Raw genomic sequence first — 18,634 nt, forward strand, 5'->3', positions numbered from 1 at the left:
ACAGTCTGATTCCAGATATGAACATCCCACTTGAAAAAAAGGGTGTCTAGCCCTTTGTATCACTAGGTGGGAAGAAAACAGAGACAATTATTGGAACTTTCATTTCAGTTTAAAAGGGGCTCAGATTTGATCTGTAACAGTTGTGGTGTCCTGTTCAGAGTATGCACCGGACAAGTTCTCAATAAAGATTCTTTATTAAATAACTATTTACAATAAATAAGTCCTTGAAATACGAAGACTGGATAACAAAGACCCACTGGGCACAGCAAGATGACGGAGAGGATCTTCCACTGGAGGTGAGACTGGACTCTATGAGCTGGAGATAGCAGTTCTCGAACTGGATCAACACTGGAACAGCACGGACACTAGGTGACTGGCTCCCTGGACCTGGAAGCAGGACTACGAGCAGCAGACAGGGATAAACTGAAGACTTGGCACAGGACTCGAACTCAGAGCAAGGGTAGTCTCGACTGAGGTTTCTGGACTAATTTGGGAACTCAGAAATGAAGTCTCAAAAACAAGGCTTGAAACTTGTGCTGGACTGGACTCAGCTGGAAGCTGGAAGCCCCGGACTAGGCTGAATTCTCTGGACAGGAGACTTGGAGCAGAGCTTGGAACTAGGCTGGACTCGGCTGGAAGCCCAGGACTAGGCTGAATTCTCTGGACAGGAGACTTGGAGCAGAGCTTGGAACTAGGCTGGACTCGGCTGGAAGCCCAGGACTAGGCTGAATTCTCTGGACAGGAGACCTGGAGCAAGACTTGGAACTCAGAACTAGGCTGGACTCAGCTGGAAGCACTATGTGTGCCACGAACTCAGATCCTGAACAAGATAGGTGAAAATCTCCGAAACCCGCTGGAGTCTGCGAAGTGCAGTCACAATGAACTGTGATCAAGCAGTGGGGCAGAAAACTCCCAAATTGGCTGGTTGGAGGACAGGAAACTTGTCCTCAAACAAATGGTTGGCTCTGTCTAATGGAATAGTTATATAGGGTAAAGATCTGTTCTTCCTCTGATGTTGTTCTTGTTGTTACTATTATTATTTTCATGTCTTGGAATGACATTACACACCACTGTATTCTTATCAGCACAAATAACTTGTTCTTTCACTAACATCCAATCCTTTTCAAACCACAGTTTAGAAAAGATGGTAGAGATGATGAGTAACCAAGATGCTACACTCAGGATTAGTTGGATCACCTGTCTATGTTAGGCAGTGAACTTAGAAGAGATCATCAGAGCTACTGCCTTCTGTGTCACCTTGCTCTGCAAAGATGAGGGAAGACTGTGGATTCCCAAAGTGAAAGAAACCAATGTTGTAAAAGTAACCAAGTTGGCTTTACTCAGGGGTTCTGTTAGAAAAATCAGTTTCCTTTCCTTATTAGTTGCTCTTTGGAGTCCTTGGTGCTCTCTGAGCCTTGTTGTTTTCTTGCAGACATTTCAGTGCCAGACCAAGCAGCATCTTCAGTGCAAAAAGGGAGTGGGCCTTGCTCTCTGTTTATATACTGTGGTTTGTCCCGCTTGTGTTGGTGGGGGTGTTGTTCTCTCCTTGGGAGTTCCTTGATTGGGCTGTTGTTTGCTGATGGGTTGATTGGCTGAGTTAAGAGTCCCTTGATTAAGGTATAATGTTCTGTTTGATTGTTCATATGGTGTTAATCTTGGTGTTAATCTTTGCATACTGGTTGTTGATTGCTGGCAAGGAGGTGTTCGGGTCTTTTGGCTTTTCTATTGTCTTTTTTGAATGGCGTATAAAAGATGTTTACCTCTATGTGTCTGTTGATGGCTGCTTTGTCTGAGTGCCAAGCTTCCAGGAATTCTCTAGCATTTTTGGATTTGGCCTAGTTCAGAGTTTTCCAGTTGAAAGTCTGGTTGAGTCTGTCCATGAGTTGTCAGATTAAGGTGTTTTCACAATGAAAACTTATCTCTCTTGCTGTGCATTAGATTCCCATGAAAATGGGAACCAGGAAAATAAATAGTACCAAGGTCACGCAGTTGGGCAGGACTAGAACTCATGATCTCCCAGTTTATGTAATCTCTAAAATTCTTTCTTCTTGTGTTTCACACTCTTTATAATTTTTATTCTTTTTGTAGTTTTCTGTGTTTTTTGTAGTTTTTATTATATCTTTCAAACTTAATAAAATTCTTATTTAAACAAAAAAAAGATAGGGAGAGGGTGAGAGACCTGCTGTTTAAGGAGAGCACAAGTACATCTTAACTCACTGATTCATGCTATGACTTTAAGATTGTTTCCCTCTGTCAAACCATCTTTGACCTGAACCAATCATATTATACTGTCATTCTTCATAGCAGAACCTGCATTAAGCAGAGGATTGACAAAATGACCTCAGCAAATTAACTTGCCCTCTTTTTAAATGGTGTTTGAATCAAGAAACTTTGGAACCACGTTATAGATGTGTATCTGTCTGACATGGAAGCATCTTTGGAAAAAATATGCAAAGTTTTATTGTTTTGTGCATATGGTGCTCCTCCCAATCTCTGCTTCACCTCTAAGTTTCAAAAGTTCATAGCACTCCTGAAGTCCTGCAGAGATATGATAAACATGTTTCCTTTTGACACATTGGAAACAAAGTCCTACTGTAAGCAAGCTATTATTTCCCAAGTAATTATCAAATTAAGTATCATCATTCTCCCTTTTTTTTTGTCTCAAGGGAATGTCAGTAACCATGACAAAACTATGAATCCAGGTTAAAACATGGCATTAATATCAGTTCAAAAATACGGGATTACTTGTAGAGAGAATACGAAGGATGTACATTTTATTGGTGAAACTTCATTCATTCACTCTAGATAATATTGAAATTATGAGAGGCAGGTTGATTATGACCCAGCATCTCACCTGAGTGGTAACATTGGTGTTTGGTGTCAACAATGACAATATATTATAGTGAGCTGGTTATATTCAGAACACTGGTTTTATTCTTTTTTCCTAACATGATGGTAATTTCTCCTGTTTCCAACTGCAGTCTCAATGGTCCTCTTGCAATTGTTCACAAGGATTATCAGTCTGGAGACTTAATTATTGCTGCTATTATTTATCAGGTCTTCTTTCTTTCAAATGAGATCACTTTTGAAAGCCTTCCTTCTCGTGAAGTGCTTGATCAGTACCTGTAAGTATCCTCCTGAACCTCCACCTCCTCCACATCCACATTACCAACTAAATGTATTTTCTTTCTTTCACTAATCTGCTGAAATGTATTGGTTGCTAGTTGACTGGTATGACTACTTCCAGTTGGTATGACAAATGCTCATATCTAGACATTTTCAGTGATAGAGCTCACAGAAGCTTAGCCTGTCCTAACACTGAAGGTTAAACAGAGACAAATAGTATTGATCTGAGCCATAAACTATATGAATTACTTTTTTCCTCAGGAAACTTCCTTCCTTCAGCAAAGTCCTCTCTTGAAAGTAGAAATCTTGACTAATCTAGGCTTTGTAGATTCCCTCTCGTTTATCCAGACCTTTTTTTCCCCTTTCATTTCACCCAGAAATGAAGCAGGAAACCCTCAAGTGCATTAGAAAAACTATATCAGTCTGCTACAAGTCTAGGGTGGGAAAATGGAACTGGCTTCCCACCCTTACAAAAATTCAAAGTACAGATGAAACTGAGATGAAGTGCTGGCTTAGCTCAATTGTACCTAACCTCAACTAGGTCAGGACACCCCAGTCTATACAATCCAGGGCTATTATTTTCTGAAGACCAAATTCCAGGTGTCCAGGGCAAACAATAATACAACATTTTGTTTGTGTATGGACATATAAATATAACAATTAAAAGTAGCAACTCTCTGATTTTGATTCAGAAACAGAAATATATTGACATAGTTTATTATTCTCGCTGAAGCTTCCTCACTCAAAACTACCAACAGACTTTGGCTCTGGCATTTGCTGTAAAGGAGATCAATGAACATTCTGGGATTTTACCCAATGTCAGCCTTGGTTTCCAGATTGCTACCGACTATCTTGAGGAAATTACTACTTACCTTTTAGCACTGGAATTTCTATCTACAAAAGATAAATTTATCCCCAACTACAAATGTAAAGACCAGACCAATATGGTAGCTGTCATTGGAGGACCCCGTTCTAAGACCTGTCTCAACATGGCTACTGCTCTGTGCAACTACAAGCTTCCTCAGGTGAGAACAAAAATAAAGGAAGATGGAAGTTCACAAGCTATTTCTTACTTTCAGATGCTGAGTCCCATGATCAATCTTCTCAGAGGTATCATAAAATGTCAGACAAGAATACAACCCATTCTTGATCTGCAATGAAAATCACCACCACTGCTGTTCTTCATCACAGTATGAAACTTCCTGATGCCAATGTGTTAAACCGCTAAGGAAGGCTCTGATGCCCTTTCTACCCAAACAATAAGGATGGCTTACACTTAGACTCGGGGCCTTTCTTCAAAAATTAAGCAAGGGTGCCAATGAAAATCATACATATTGCACATTTTTCTTTGTCAAAATCCATTTTTGCCTCTATCCCCCCCCCTTTTTCCCCATTTAGATCACATATGGATCAGCTCCACTGATGAATAATGAACCAGCCAACCTTTTTGTCAAATGGATGTTCCCAGATGAGATCCACCAGCTTAAAGGAATCCTACACTTACTGTTGCATTTTGGATGGACCTGGGTTGGGTTGATTTCTTTGTATGAGGAAGACAGAGAGAGGTTCATTCAAAAGAGTCTTTCCATGTTTTCAGAGAGAGGAATCTGCTTTGACTTTATAGAATGTCTCCCCCAAATGATGTATGGTAATGAAGCTGCTGAAATGGTGGAAAAGGCAGATAAATTATACAAAGTCATCATGGGGAGTACCGTCATTGCAGTGATCTTCAATGCTGAAATTACAAGCATAGTGACTCTGAGAGTAATGGTCCACCTTTTTGATTCTGATGATATTCCAAAGAAGAGAAAAGCCAAAGTTTGGATCCTGATAGCTCAGATGGAATTCACCTCCATTCTGATGCAAAGAGAGTTGCCCATTGATTTTCTCCATGGTGCTCTTTCCTTTGCAATTCACTCTCAGCAGCTGACAGGTTTCCAACAATTTATGCAGAAGAGAAACCCAATCTTAGAAAAGGAAGATGGCTTTATTAGGGATTTCTGGAAAGATGCTTTTGAGTGCTCATTCTCCAGAGATATTCCAGATGGGAATGCTGAAAGGATCTGCACTGGAGAAGAGAAGCTGGAGACTCTTCCTAATTCTGTTTTTGAGACCACCATGGGTGGACATAGTTACAGCATCTACAATGCAGTCTATGCTGTGGCACATGCTCTGAGGGCCATGCGCTCCTCCAAACCCAAAGAGGGTCAGATATTTGATGAGAACAGATGGAAGCTGTTGCCTCAGTCACCATGGCAGGTAACATTTGCTAATGCAAAATTCAGGAAGGTCATCAGGTTGTGTAAAACATTTTGGATTGCTCAATAGTCAGAGCAAAGTGATCTGTTGGATTTTTCCCTTTCTCAAATTTGTGATGGAATTCTCATCTGAAATTTTTTCAACTGAAATATTTTAGTTTAGCAACAGGGTAGAAAATGCATGTGACAGAGAACATAGTTGTCTTCCAAAATTTAAGCATAGGCCAAATTGGCTCGTTAAGCATAGGCCAGGTTGCAAGAAACAAACTGAGATATGTCCCTACCTTTTCAAGGAACCCTGTTAACTTTCCTGTTTCTTCTACTGCTTTTTCCTTCCTTTAGCTCCACCACTTTTTGCAGCGAGTCTCCTTTAACAACAGTGCTGGGGAAGAGGTTTCTTTTAGCCCAAAAGGGGAATGGGTAACTGGACTTGATATTTTCAGTTGGGTCACGTTCCCAAACCAGTCCTTTCTGAGGGTCCAAGTTGGAAAGATCAACCCCCTGGCTCCCCCAGAGAAGCTCCTCACCCTTTCTGCCAAGGATATCATTTGGCCCCACATATTTAACCAGGTGTGTCTTGTTTTTTTTCCCTTTTCTTGACATTATAGTACCACTGACCCATGCAAATAATTGATTAAACAATAGCACTTGGATTAAACTATTAAGCTGCTTAGAAACCTCAGAGTAATATTTTTTTTTTCTTTTTGATGTGATACAAACATAAACTGCTAAAGCAAAAGAGGTGGCTTAAAGTTTAAATATCCTCATCATTTCTTTAGTTCCAATGCAATGCTATTTTAGTATGCAGGATTTGTTTCTTACTACATTAGTAAAATATGACACTTTGTATATAACTGAACAGGAGCAAACCATTTATTGAAACAGAATGAATATATATATATTCAAATGGCATATGCATGCTTCATGTTTTTATCTCCTAAGAGATATAATATATAAATATATCCCAAAAACAAAGGGTTTCTGCTGGAGAGTCTGTCTATTTAGATAACTAGTAATGCTAATCCAAGTGGAGTTATATGATTGCATACCATCTAGAATTTAAATGTCTTTCCTGAAATAGATGAAATAGCTGGCAAAAACTCACTTTTTGAAATACATTTACATTGAATATTTATCAAAATATATGGAAATATATGATTCAAAAACAAAGATTTTCTACTGGAGATTCTCTCTCTCTCATCAAGGTAAAGGTAAAGGTTTCCCTTGACGTAAAGTCCAGTCGTGTCCGACTCTAGGGGGTGGTGCTCATCTCCGTTTCAAAGCCTTGGAGCCGGCGTTGTCCATAGGACACTTCCGGGTCATGTGGCCAGCATGACTCACGGAACGCCATTACCTTCCCGCCGAAGCGGTACCAATTAATCTACTCACATTTGCATGTTTTCGAACTGCTTGGTGTGCAGGAGCTGGGACGAGCAACGGGAGCCCACCCCGCCGTGCGGTTTCGAACCACCGACCTTCCGATCGACAGCTCAGCGGTTTAACCCGCAGCGCCACCGCGTCCCTTTCTCTCTCATCAAAGTACAGTGCTAATCCAAATATTATTGCATGGTATCTATAAAATTCATTAAAGGGGAAGGCAGAAGCAATTTTTTTTCTAAAAATGAAACATCAATCAATGAGGGAAGGAATATGACAGGAAAAAAAAACCTTCTTTCTTAGCTGTTTTTACATTTTTAAGACAGAATTCTAACTTTAACTTAAAAATAGCATTATATCCCAGTTCAAGCCTAATAATTTCAGGGAACCATATCCCTAAATCAGTATTATTTGAAAATCATTTAAAAAGAACACTAAAATTCATTTGTTTTTAATGTGCTCAAACTGCAAGGTACAAACAATCCCCCGTCCCCCCAAAAACTTAATTACTCTGCTATAAGCAACCAGATTGAAAATAGCTCAGTTTTGAAATTCAGATTTTTGTTATGAAATCCTCACAAAGGTTTCAATAAACTATGATCTGTGGTATGAATGGAAAAGTCAACCAAGCTTTGAAAGAGGTATAGTAAAAGTAGGACCCCAACCAAAACAATGGAACTGGAAGGAGAGCATACACCACTGACTCTTTCCCACACCAGGTTCTGGTACTGATTTCCACAGAAGAGATCTGTAGAATGCTGTGCTTGGCACGACCACTCGATTAGTGCAATCGGTGTGATATAAGGAACAGTCAAGGGATTCAGTGGAAATTTTAAACCAGAAAAAGTTGAAATTCAGTGGAGAATTTAAACCAGAAAGAAAATTGGAAAATGGAACATCAAGGCTTAAATGAAGAAATGAAGAGGTCACTAATGAAAAGAGGAATCCCTAAACATAATTCTTCATATGAAAGAATTCTGATTTTATTCATTTACAGACATTACCTCTTTCCATCTGTAACAAGAAATGTCCTTTTGGCCATAGCAGGATAAAAGTGGAAGGGAAATTGTCTTGTTGCTATGACTGTAGATTGTGTCCAGAAGGGAAGATAGCTGACCAAATCGGTAAGCAAACAAATATATTGAATGCATTGATAATTTAATAATACTAAATGGGGGCTGAATATTTAATCAATATTATGGTAACTGAAAATCTTGAGCTTCACAACAAATTGTATAGCTCATCAATGTAGTATTAGAACTAATTGTTCGTAGTTCAGTAAGATATTTGATGATAAAACTAATCTGGTCACTCTAAGTAGTAGGTCCAATAGATTTCTTAGATTGGGATTGTCCCTTTTTATCTCTCCTTTAGAAATTCTAAAGAGTTTACAGGAAGCCAAAGTTAGTTGGTAGACTATTCAAAATACTTCCTTTATTGTATACCTTCTTTATGGAAGTAAAGCTAACTTTACAATGGTAATGTCTTCCTATTGGTTTCTACTTGTTTTTACTTCCTATTCCACCCAGATGTATTGATTGATAGGTTGATTGACTTATGGAACATATATGGCTACCTAGGCAGCTCACCGCAATTCATAAAAAGACAAATGAAAACAAAACCACCCTTCCCACCAGGTCCTGGACCAATCAGCCTCCTGACTATTGCAACACTTTGGAGAACAGCCAAGTCTTCCTAGCCTACTCCAAGGCTAAAAGGGCAGGGATCCCTGGGAGACTCTTGCAAAGGGCTGGGGCAGCTACAGAGAAGGTGCATATCCAAGGTACCATCAGATGACATCATTTAACAGAGGAGACCTGGAGCATGCACACCTATGTCACCTATTGAGACAGGCAGATACTGTTGAAGAGAGGTGGTCCCACCAATAACTTTGCCCAGTGAAATGTACAGTTTTAAAACACTTTAATTGCAACAGGAAAGCTACTGAGAGCTCATTAAAGCTAGAGAAAACTGGAAAAATCAGGGTCCATTGAAATTGAACAGATGATGTTTCGAAATAATGATGTTTCTATCAAAGGGTTTGTTTCTGGTTTCTTTTTTTTTTCCAGATTTAGATGATTGTGTCCCATGTCCAGAAGATCAATATCCAAGCAAGGATCGGGATAGTTGCCTTCAAAAAAGCATAACTTTCTTGACTTATCAAGATCCTTTGGGGATTTCTTTGGTAGTGATTGCACTCTCCTTTGCTTTCATCTCAGCTGTGGTGCTGGGGATCTTCCTGAAACACCAGGACACCCCCATTGTCAAAGCCAACAACAGGAATCTCACTTTTACCCTTCTCACTGCTCTCCTGCTCTCCTTCCTTTGCACTTTGCTTTTCATTGGCCAACCTGACCAAGTGAAATGTCTCATGCAACAAACTGCTTTTGGGATCATCTTCTCTGTAGCTCTTTCTTGTATACTGGGGAAAACAACCATTGTTGTGCTTGCTTTCATGGCCACCAAGCCAGGCTCCAAGATTAGGAAATGGGTGGGCAAAAGGCTGGCCAACACTATTGTGCTTTCTTGCTCCCTGGCACAATTCACCATTTGTGCAGTGTGGCTGGCAATTTCTCCCCCATTCCCAGTTTCTGACATGCATTCAGTGGCTGAAGAAATTGTCCTGGAATGTAATGCAGGCTCAACCACAATGCTGTATGCTGTCCTTGGCTTTATGGGGTTCTTGACTGCTGTCAGCTTCACTGTGGCCTTCCTAGCTAGGAATTTACCTGACAGCTTCAACGAAGCCAAATTTATCACCTTCAGCATGTTGGTCTTTTGCACTGTTTGGGTGTCATTTGTTCCCACCTATCTGAGTACAAAGGGGAAATACGTGGTGGCGGTGGAGATCTTCTCCATTTTGGCTTCTGCGGCTGGATTACTGGGCTGCATCTTTTCCCCCAAATGCTATATCATTATTCTGAGACCCAATTTAAATAAAAAGGAAAAACTAATAAAGAAATGAAACTGATTTTTTTTACCAGACCCCATGAATATAGTCCAATTCATTCTTTTCAGCATGTTCATTTTTTTGCCGTTTGGGGTTCTGCACTCTTCCCTCATAAATTCTTAAAGAGATGGGAGTACCGGACCACCTTACCTGTCTCCTGAGAACCCATATGCAGGTCAGGAAGCAACAGTTAGAACCAGACATGGAACAACCGATTGGTTCAAAATTGGGAAAGGAGTACGGGAAGGCTGTATTTGAGCACTGAAGAATTGATGCTTTCAAACTGTGGTGCTGGAGAAGACTCTTGAGAGTTCCTTGGACTGCAAGGAGGACAAATCAGTCAATACTACAGGAAATCAACCCTGAGTGCTCATTGGAAAGACAGATACTGAAGCTGAAGCTCAAATACTTTGGTCACCTAATGCAAAGAGAGGACTCACTGGAAAAGACCCTGATGCTAGGAAAGAACAAAGGCAAAAGGAGAAGGGGATGGCAGAGGATGAGATGGTTAGATAGCATCACCGATGCAATGAACATGAATTTGAGTAAACTCCGGTAGACAGTGGAGGACATGAAGGACTGGTGTGCTATGGTCCATGGGGTCACCAAGAGTCAGACATCACTTAACAACTGAACAACAACTACACTCTTCCCTCATATCAACACCTCAATTTGCAATGGTTGCCTGGCCTAAAATACACTCAGGCTCACAAGCGATGGCTTGAAAGACATCTGGTTTATTTAGGAATAGTGAGCAAGTACAAAGAAAGCTGAGAATGAGAAGAAGTGCACCAAATATAAACTAAAAACCCTCGGTGTGAAAGTGAGCCCTCCCCCTGTATAACCGTTTCAACTTCCCCATCCCAGGTGCCCCTAACAAGTTCTGTTAATCAATGGGTAAAAAGAACACAAACGATAACCCAAACACATTCCATCCTCAAGAAAACAGATAGACAGCCTGGAACAAGGTCTCCCAGCAGCTCCCTCCCAACTGGAATGTGCATCAGCACCATGGCATGCGAAATGTTACAATGTAAATCAAACATCGCAACGGTGAACATGACATACCACCCCCCTAAAAGAAAGCAAAATTAACAATAGTGAAAAGCACAATCAAGGCACAGGCTTGAAAGGATAAGCAAGGTGAAAGTGGCGAACTGAAGCAGGAGCATTGACGTGTCGAGCGTGCTTCGAGTGAACTAGGTACTGCATGGAGTTGCGAAGCTTGTGGGAGTCGATGACTTCTCTGATTTCAAAATCCTGTTGGACATCAATCATGATCGGCGGAGGTGGGGGAGGTTGGGGATGCCAGTGAGGAGAGGAGCGAGCCAGTTTGAGCAAGCTGCAATGGAAAACAGGGTGACAACGTCGTAAATTGTGAGGCAAGTCAAGTTTGACAGTCACAGGATTGATAAGAGCTACAATGGGGAATGGCCCAATAAACTTAGGGGCCAGCTTCTTGTAAGGTTGAGGGGATTTGATAAACTCTGTAGAGAGGTAAACCAGATCCCCAACAGCAAAAGTGGGATAGGGAGAACGGCGTTTGTCAGCGTGATTTTTGTAGGACGCCTGGGCATCATCGAAAGCCTGCCAAATGATCGGCCAGGAGTCAGCAAGCTGTGCAGCCCAATCATAAGCTGAGCTGGGGCTGGGGGGTGGGGGTGAGACAGTTCAGGAATAGGAACAAAGTCCTGGCCAAAAACAACCTGAAAAGGGGTTTGCCCAGTGCTCTGATGAACGGAATTGTTGTAGGCAACTTCAGCGAAGGGCAGAAGTTCAACCCAATTGTCCTGATGGTAGTTGGTGTAGGAGCGGAGAAACTGCTCTAGGGTGGAGTTAAGAATCTCAGTAGATCCATCAGTCTCCGAATGTGACGCCGTTGACAATGCTTGTTCGGTGCCAATGAGCTTTAAAAAAGCCTGCCAAAACTGGGAGGTAAACTGTGTCCTGTGGTCAGTCACCAAACGGGAGGGGCAGCCGTGGAGATGGTAGATGTGGCATAGAAAGAGGTGAGCCAGCTGCTGAGCAGATGACAAGGAGGCACAAGGAATAAAATGAGCCTGCTTGGAGAAAAAGTCCTTTCTACCCAAATGACAGTCTTCTTTTGACTAGGTGAAGAGGTTAACAAAAATATCCATAGAAATCTCAGTCCCAGGATGAGATGGGTTAGCCACGGGTTGGAGAAGACCCTGTGGTTTTCCTACTTTGCATTTGGACTGGGCACAGACAGGGCAGGAGGCAACATAGTCTTTGACATCCCGCCGCAAAGAGGGCCACCAAAATTGGCAGCGCGCTAAATGCAGGGTTTTAACAAACCCAAAATGGCCCGCCAATTTATCATCATGGGAACATTGTAACACTGAAGCTCGTAAAGTCTCAGGAACGTAAAGTCGGTGACCGAGCCATTCCAGATCATCCTTAAAGGATACTTTGTCTCGATTTGCCAGCAACCAAGTGTCAGATTTCACCGCTTGGAGAAAATCTGATTGCAACTGACAAGGGAGCGTTGGCTTGCCGGGAGGGGTTGGCACAGTGCTCTGTGTGGGTGGAGCATGGGCTTGGCTTTGGGTGAGCGCAGCCAGACCCAATTGTGGGGAAGACAGAATGGTGCCAATGACCTGAGGGGTGTGGTCAAAGTCTTGTGGCAGGCGGGACAAAGTATCCGCGAGGAAGTTTTTCTTGCCGGGGATGAACTTTAGTTGGAAGTTAAAACGACTAAAGAATTGAGCCCAGTGAATTTGTTCAGGGCTGAGGTGGCGGGCAGTGCAGAAAGCCTCCAAATTTCTGTGGTCTGTCCAAACCTTGAAGGGGTGGGTAGCCCCTTCAAGGAGGTGGCACCAAGATTCTAAAGCAGCTTTGACAGCAAAAGCCTCTTTTTCCCAGACACGCCACTGGTGCTCAGTCTCAGAAAACTTCCTGGACAGATAAGCACAGGGTTTCATGATGTCATCTGAGTCCTTTTGTAACAATATAGCTCCAATAGAAAAGTCAGAGGTGTCCACTTGAACAACAAAGGGGCGTTCAGGATCAGGGTGCCTCAGAATGGGCTCCGCGGTAAAAAAAGGTCTTTAGTTTCTTGAATGCAGCTTGGCATTCCGGAGTCCAATTTAACACTGCCCCGGGGTGTTTTACCTTATGTGTCTCCCCCAACCCTTTTGTGCGAAGGAGGTTGGTAAGGGGCAAGGCAATTTCAGCAAACCCCTTAATGAACTGGCGGTAGTAGTTACTGAACCCCAAAAAACTTTGCAGCTGGCATCAGGTACGGGGGCGTTCCCAATTTAAGATGGCCCTGATTTTTTCAGGGTCCATCTCGATTCCCTTGTCAGAGACCCGATAGCCCAAATAGACTAATTGGGTCTTGTGAAATTCACATTTGGAGAGCTTGGCATACAATTTGGATGCTCTCAGTTTTTCTAACACCTGTCTAAGAAGGAGTTCATGCTCCTCTTCGGTTTCGGAGTAAATCAGTACATTGTCCAGATAGACCAGAACCCCCTTAAATAAGTGAACATGCAACACTTCATTAATCAGTTTCATGAAAATGCCAGGCACACCGGCTAAGCTGAACGGGAGGACCGTGTACTGGAAGGAGTCTAATGGTCAATTAAAAGCAGTTTTCCACTCTTCTCCAGCCCGTATGTATATGCAAAAATAGGCTTCACGGAGGTCGAGTTTAGAGAAAATTTTCCCTTTTGACAAGTGGGCTAACATGTCTTTCATTAGAGTTAGAGGATATTTATTACATAGGGAGACTGAATTTAACCCCCAATAGTCTGTACAGAGTCTGAGTGTGCTGTCTTTCTTCTCTCAAAAGAGGACAGGCGCGCCCACTGGGGAATTGGCAGTCTCAATGAATCCCCATGCCAGGTTTTTGTCAATGAATTCACGCAATGCCTCTACTTCCTCTTTGGTGATTGTGTAAATTTTTGGTTTAGGCAGCTGCGTGTTGTGGAGAATCTCAATTGCACAGTCAGTTTTACGATGGGGTGGTAGCTGATCTACCTCCATTTCCCCAAAAACATCTGCAACGTCTTGGTAGCAGTCTGGCAGCCCTTCGAGCTGCGGTACAATGGGGCGCAGCGCTGCAATTGCAGCCCTGGCTCCCCCCCCCCAGTTAAGGGTCTCCCCACTGGAGGGGCTTGATAAAACCCATCACTAAGGGTAAGGGTTCAGTGTTGCCAGTTTATATAGGGGTTTTGCCAAGTTAGCCAAGGGATCCCTTGGATTACCATGGGATCACCCACCGGGGCAATGATGAACTTTAAAGCCTCTTTGTGGCTCCCCATTTGCATTGCTACAGTCCCAGTAAAGTGAGTTGCTGCACCCCCCCCCACCCCACTGTTGAGCCATCTAGCTGGGTAAAAATTAAAGACTGCTGGAGAGGGAAACTGGGCAGGTCTAGGGCAGTCATTAGATCTGGGTGGATGAGGCATCTTGAACACCCTGAGACAACCAAAACCCAAACTTCTGTGGTTCAGGTACGGGAACCCAGCTTCACTTTCACTGCCAGGGTGGGGCAATCAGCATAGCATCCTCACACTCATCTTCCTCCACCTGCCCCAGGGCGCAGTTCAGGGCAGGTGGCTGGCATTTACCACTGGCTCTTTTGCTTCTTCCTCGACCTCTGTGTAGAGATACAGGACTTCTTCCAGATCCGTGGCTCCTTTGGCTGCGGTCGTCCGGCACGACGGCTGGGGCGATTTAATCGGGGCTCTCGTTGTGGGCTCTCCTGGCTTGAGCTTCGGGCATTCAGTGGCTTGATGTCCTCCCTTCCCACAATGGAGGCACTGCCCTTGCACATAGCAGTGCTCCTTCTCCTCGCCTCCAGCTCGGTGTCTCGGTGGTGCAGCTGTTGCTCCGCTCTGGGATCCCCGCGACCAGGCTGCCGTCTTCTCAGTTCGATGGGTCTGCATGTAGGTGCACTGAGCATGCTCAGCTTTTCTGGCCAGACAGATCCACTCGTACAGGGATTCTGGATCATCTCTGTCCAGTGCCTTCTTTGAATCCTTGAGTCCTTCTTTGAATCTCTCAATGAGGGTTGATTGTGACCAATCGGGAACCTAGCCCACTAAAGCTTTGAATTCAAGGGCATAATCAGCTACCAACCTGGGCCCTTGGGTGAGGTCCTTGAGTGCCTCCTTAGCCCTGGCTTTGGCTAGGGGATCTTCAAAAAAAAACTTCAAGGCGAAGATGAAGTCGTCGAACGACCCGAGCTCCGGAGCATCCACTTTGGTCAGTTGGACATACCAGTCCGCTGTTCTACCCTTCAGCTTAGGGGTGATGGCTGATATCTTAGCCTCTTCTGAGGTGAAGCATGACCCATATTGCTTCATGTAGTTTTTCAGGTTGGTCAAGAAAAAGGAAAGTTTGGTGGGGTCCCAGTCAAATTTGACTGCAAATTCCTTTGCCACCTTCCTGGTTGGAGGGACCCACATTGCGGGTTGAGTTGTAGGGGCCCAGGAAACCCCAACGGACCCTCTTCGTGGTGAGGCCCCGTTGCGATGTCTTCTCCGAACCCACACCAGCTGCGGTCCGCTAGGAGGAGGGGAGGAGGACTATGGAGAGCGAGGGCTCCCGTTGCGGCTTCCCAGATTGACTAGCGCAAGTGATAGGGTCTTCAGCAGATCTTCCATCAATTCCATCTTCGCCTCCAACCTTCTCACCCTCTCGGGAGTCAGTGATTCTTCCTCTCATCGGGTGTCCGGTCGCTGCTCTGGGGCCACTTTGGTCGACTCTCCCTTTGGTGTCAAGGGGAACCGATACTTCCAGGAAGTCCTAGCCTCCTTCTCCTTGGGTTCTCCCTCCTCGCTGTATCCCCCCATCTCAGGGCTTGAGCTGGAGCCCCTCTGGTAGAACAAAAAGTCAGTGGGAGTGGGAATGGGGCTCGTCAGTGTTGGACCCGCTTGCGGTTCCAGCTTCTCAGATGGTGGTCTTGATTCGGTCATCGCTAACTAATTTCCTCACAAGGAATAACCTTGGAAGGAGTTAACGGGAATTACAGAGATTCTCAGCTTTATGTAATGGTTGCCTATCCTAAAATACACTCAGGCTCACAAGCGATGGCTTGAAAGAAATCTGGTTTATTTAGGAATAGTGAGCAAGTACAAAGAAAGCTGAGAATGAGAAGAAGCGTGCCAAATATACACTAAAAACCCTCAGTGTGAAAGTGAGCCCTCCCCCCGTATAACCGTTTCAAGTTCCCCATCCCAGGTGCCCCTAACGAGTTCTGTTAATCAACAGGTAAAAAGACCTTGAACACCAGCGATAACCCAAACACATTCCATCCTCAAGAAAACAGATAGACAGCCTAGTACAAGGTCTCCCAGCAGCTCCCTCCCAACTGGAACGCACGTCAGCACCATGGCATGCGAAACGTTACATTGTAAATCAAACATTGCAACGGTGAACATGACACTTTGCTTCTTTATTTATCCATTTGCCTGTCTATAAAATGGTTATAGCCACCCAACTCATGAAGTGACCATGGGCATCATACATAATAACAGAGTCCATATAAATTTAAAAAAATAAAATAAAATAAAATGCAACCATATTCAATTTAAAAGTTAATATTAAATTGGTGAATTGATCTATATGACTGTGGTTCCTCCAGGTCATTCTCTTCTTTCTAAATCAGGGATATGTATGCCTCTCATGTTTTCCTTCATTTTATTCTGTTTTTGGTTTTGCTCCTAATTTAATTAAAAGGACCCTCATATATGCTTCCCTTCTTTTCCAAATGGTGGTTTGGTAGTTTCCTGGTGTCCTATTAGTTTCAAACAAGAAATTCAATTCCTGTTTACATTTTTGTAGGACAGTATCATGAAGTAATAATCCATCATTCATTTCCCATCTGAAGTATAGTTTTTTGCAAGAACTCCATATTCTTGAGATTGCCTTGTGGTCTGCATATGTCATTGGGGGAGCATATACTTCTTGGATGTATGGTGTCAAGGTCTTGGAGACCCAACACATATCTCTTCTGGAGTAACACTGATGTCTTGGGGAAAAAAAAGGAGTTTCTGTTTGTTGGATTTTGACATATAGACAGCTTTATAGATGATATCCTGCTACTTGAATGGCAAAAAAATGTAATCAGTGGTAATCAGTGGTAATCCTTGGAACTCCTGAAGGAGCAGTGTTCTGTGGATTAAGGACATGATTTTATTTTATTTTTTTTAATATTATTATTTCTTCAAGTCGGTGTTGACTCCTTATTACTCTCTGGACTAGTCTCTGCAGTTTTTTTGGCTAGGTTTTGGGAAGTGCCATTGCTTTTTTCCTAGGGCTGAGAGAGAATGTCTGGCCCAAGGTCACCCAGCTGGCTTCCTGCCTAAGGCAGGACTAGAACGCACGATCTCCAAGTTTCTAGCCATATTTCCTTTATCACTACACTAAATTGGCTCATGAAAATGTTTCATGAATCTCTATTTCTAATCCTACCTCTACTCTTGTTTATACCCATATCCCTGCACATTCATTCGCACCTTACTAAGGACATGCAGTTTTTCAGGGAATCTTTATCCCTATGTGTCTATCTCTACCCACCAGATTACCAGAGAGTTTGTTTCCCTGACAGTCAAAATAAGATAAGAATAAGAACAGTACTGAGAGATATTAATGCTTAAATTACTCTGTGTTTCCAAGAATACATTATCAAGACATTTTATTTGCCTGAGTATGGTTAACTCACTGAGATCTTCCATTTAGCATTTCTTCAAATCTCCTTCTGAACTGCAACTCTCCAAAACAAAAGGAGGTCCATACAACCTAGCCTTGCAATCTCTTTCCTATGATGGAAACCACATGGGAAAGGATTTGTTTTTATGCTCTGTTTTCTCTTTCTCAAAGCAGAGAAAAGATGATGTGAGGGTATGTGAAAAGACTCCTGTAATCAACCTATCTCCAGAATTATGGACAATTTTTAAAGTGTTGGTAAACTACTGTTTATATTAAAAATGTAATTTAAACAATCAGGCTATGGGCTTGCACAAAACACATAGCAATGAAATCTGGTTTTTTTAGTCCTCTTACCTGTCTTGTTTGAAATCTTCCTTTCTGACATGGAAGGCAATCATAGCAGCAAAATGGCTTTCCTTCTCTTTTTATTCTGCTATAACCTGATAAGCAATGCGCATTGCACACAGAAACAGGCTGTGCCTGTTGGACAATAAGGAAAATTCAGACATTTTTCTTTAACATGAAGAAATCCTTGTATCTGAAGAATTTGGATTTCACTGCTATTAGTAGGCTTACCAAGAATTTGCAACCAGGTATCACAGGAGTATTTTTATTTCTAGTGGAGATATCATAACTTGTTGACCATGCTCTGACAATCAATTACCATTGAACATCTTCTGAATTAAAATTACATTACATTAAATTAAAACTGGCAGTGCAGCCCTACTGGTTAATTTTAAGACTCTTGTGTTATTTGTCTAATAAGGCATGATGTCCATCACCATAATGTTTTGGAAGTACAAACACAGTTCTCCAAAAGGAGAAAATCTTAATTAAAATCTTAATCCCTATGTGTCTATCTCTACCCACCTCTAAATCTCCCTCTCTTTCTCTCTTCTCTCTTCTCTCTCATCTCTGTCCTATCTGGAGGAAGACACAATAGGCCTTCAGTCCTATAGAAACAGATACTTGCATGGAAAGAAACTTAGGAATCCAGTTAAGGCCCCTATGATATCAAATGCTGAAAACTTTGGTGAATTTGACTTAGGACATGATGGGAAAGGACACAGATGCATAACTGACTCACTCTCTCTATGACACCATGAGGGATAATGTAACTTGTTTCCCCCATTTTCTGCTTCATGTCTCAGTTTCAAAAGTTCATAGCAATCCTTCAGTCCTGAAGAGATATGATAACCATGTTCCCTTTTGACTCATTGCAAAGAAAGTCCTAAGCAAGCTA

General features: G+C 42.6%; 1 protein-coding gene across 1 annotated transcript; it reads left to right on the plus strand.

The window, feature by feature from the left end:
• Positions 1–270: 270 nt before the first annotated feature.
• Positions 271–9,675, plus strand: LOC134496972 (vomeronasal type-2 receptor 26-like; the record flags this gene model as incomplete). The annotated part of the gene is made up of 7 exons (XM_063302687.1): positions 271–296; positions 2,982–3,125; positions 3,950–4,151; positions 4,525–5,385; positions 5,727–5,954; positions 7,345–7,402; positions 8,831–9,675. Coding segments are annotated over exons 1-7 (2,364 nt in total), but the record flags the coding sequence as incomplete, so codon positions are not given.
• Between the last annotated feature and the right edge of the window lie 8,959 nt (positions 9,676–18,634).

Source organism: Candoia aspera, chromosome 4, assembly GCF_035149785.1.
Source record: "Candoia aspera isolate rCanAsp1 chromosome 4, rCanAsp1.hap2, whole genome shotgun sequence".
Lineage (NCBI taxonomy): Eukaryota > Metazoa > Chordata > Lepidosauria > Squamata > Boidae > Candoia > Candoia aspera.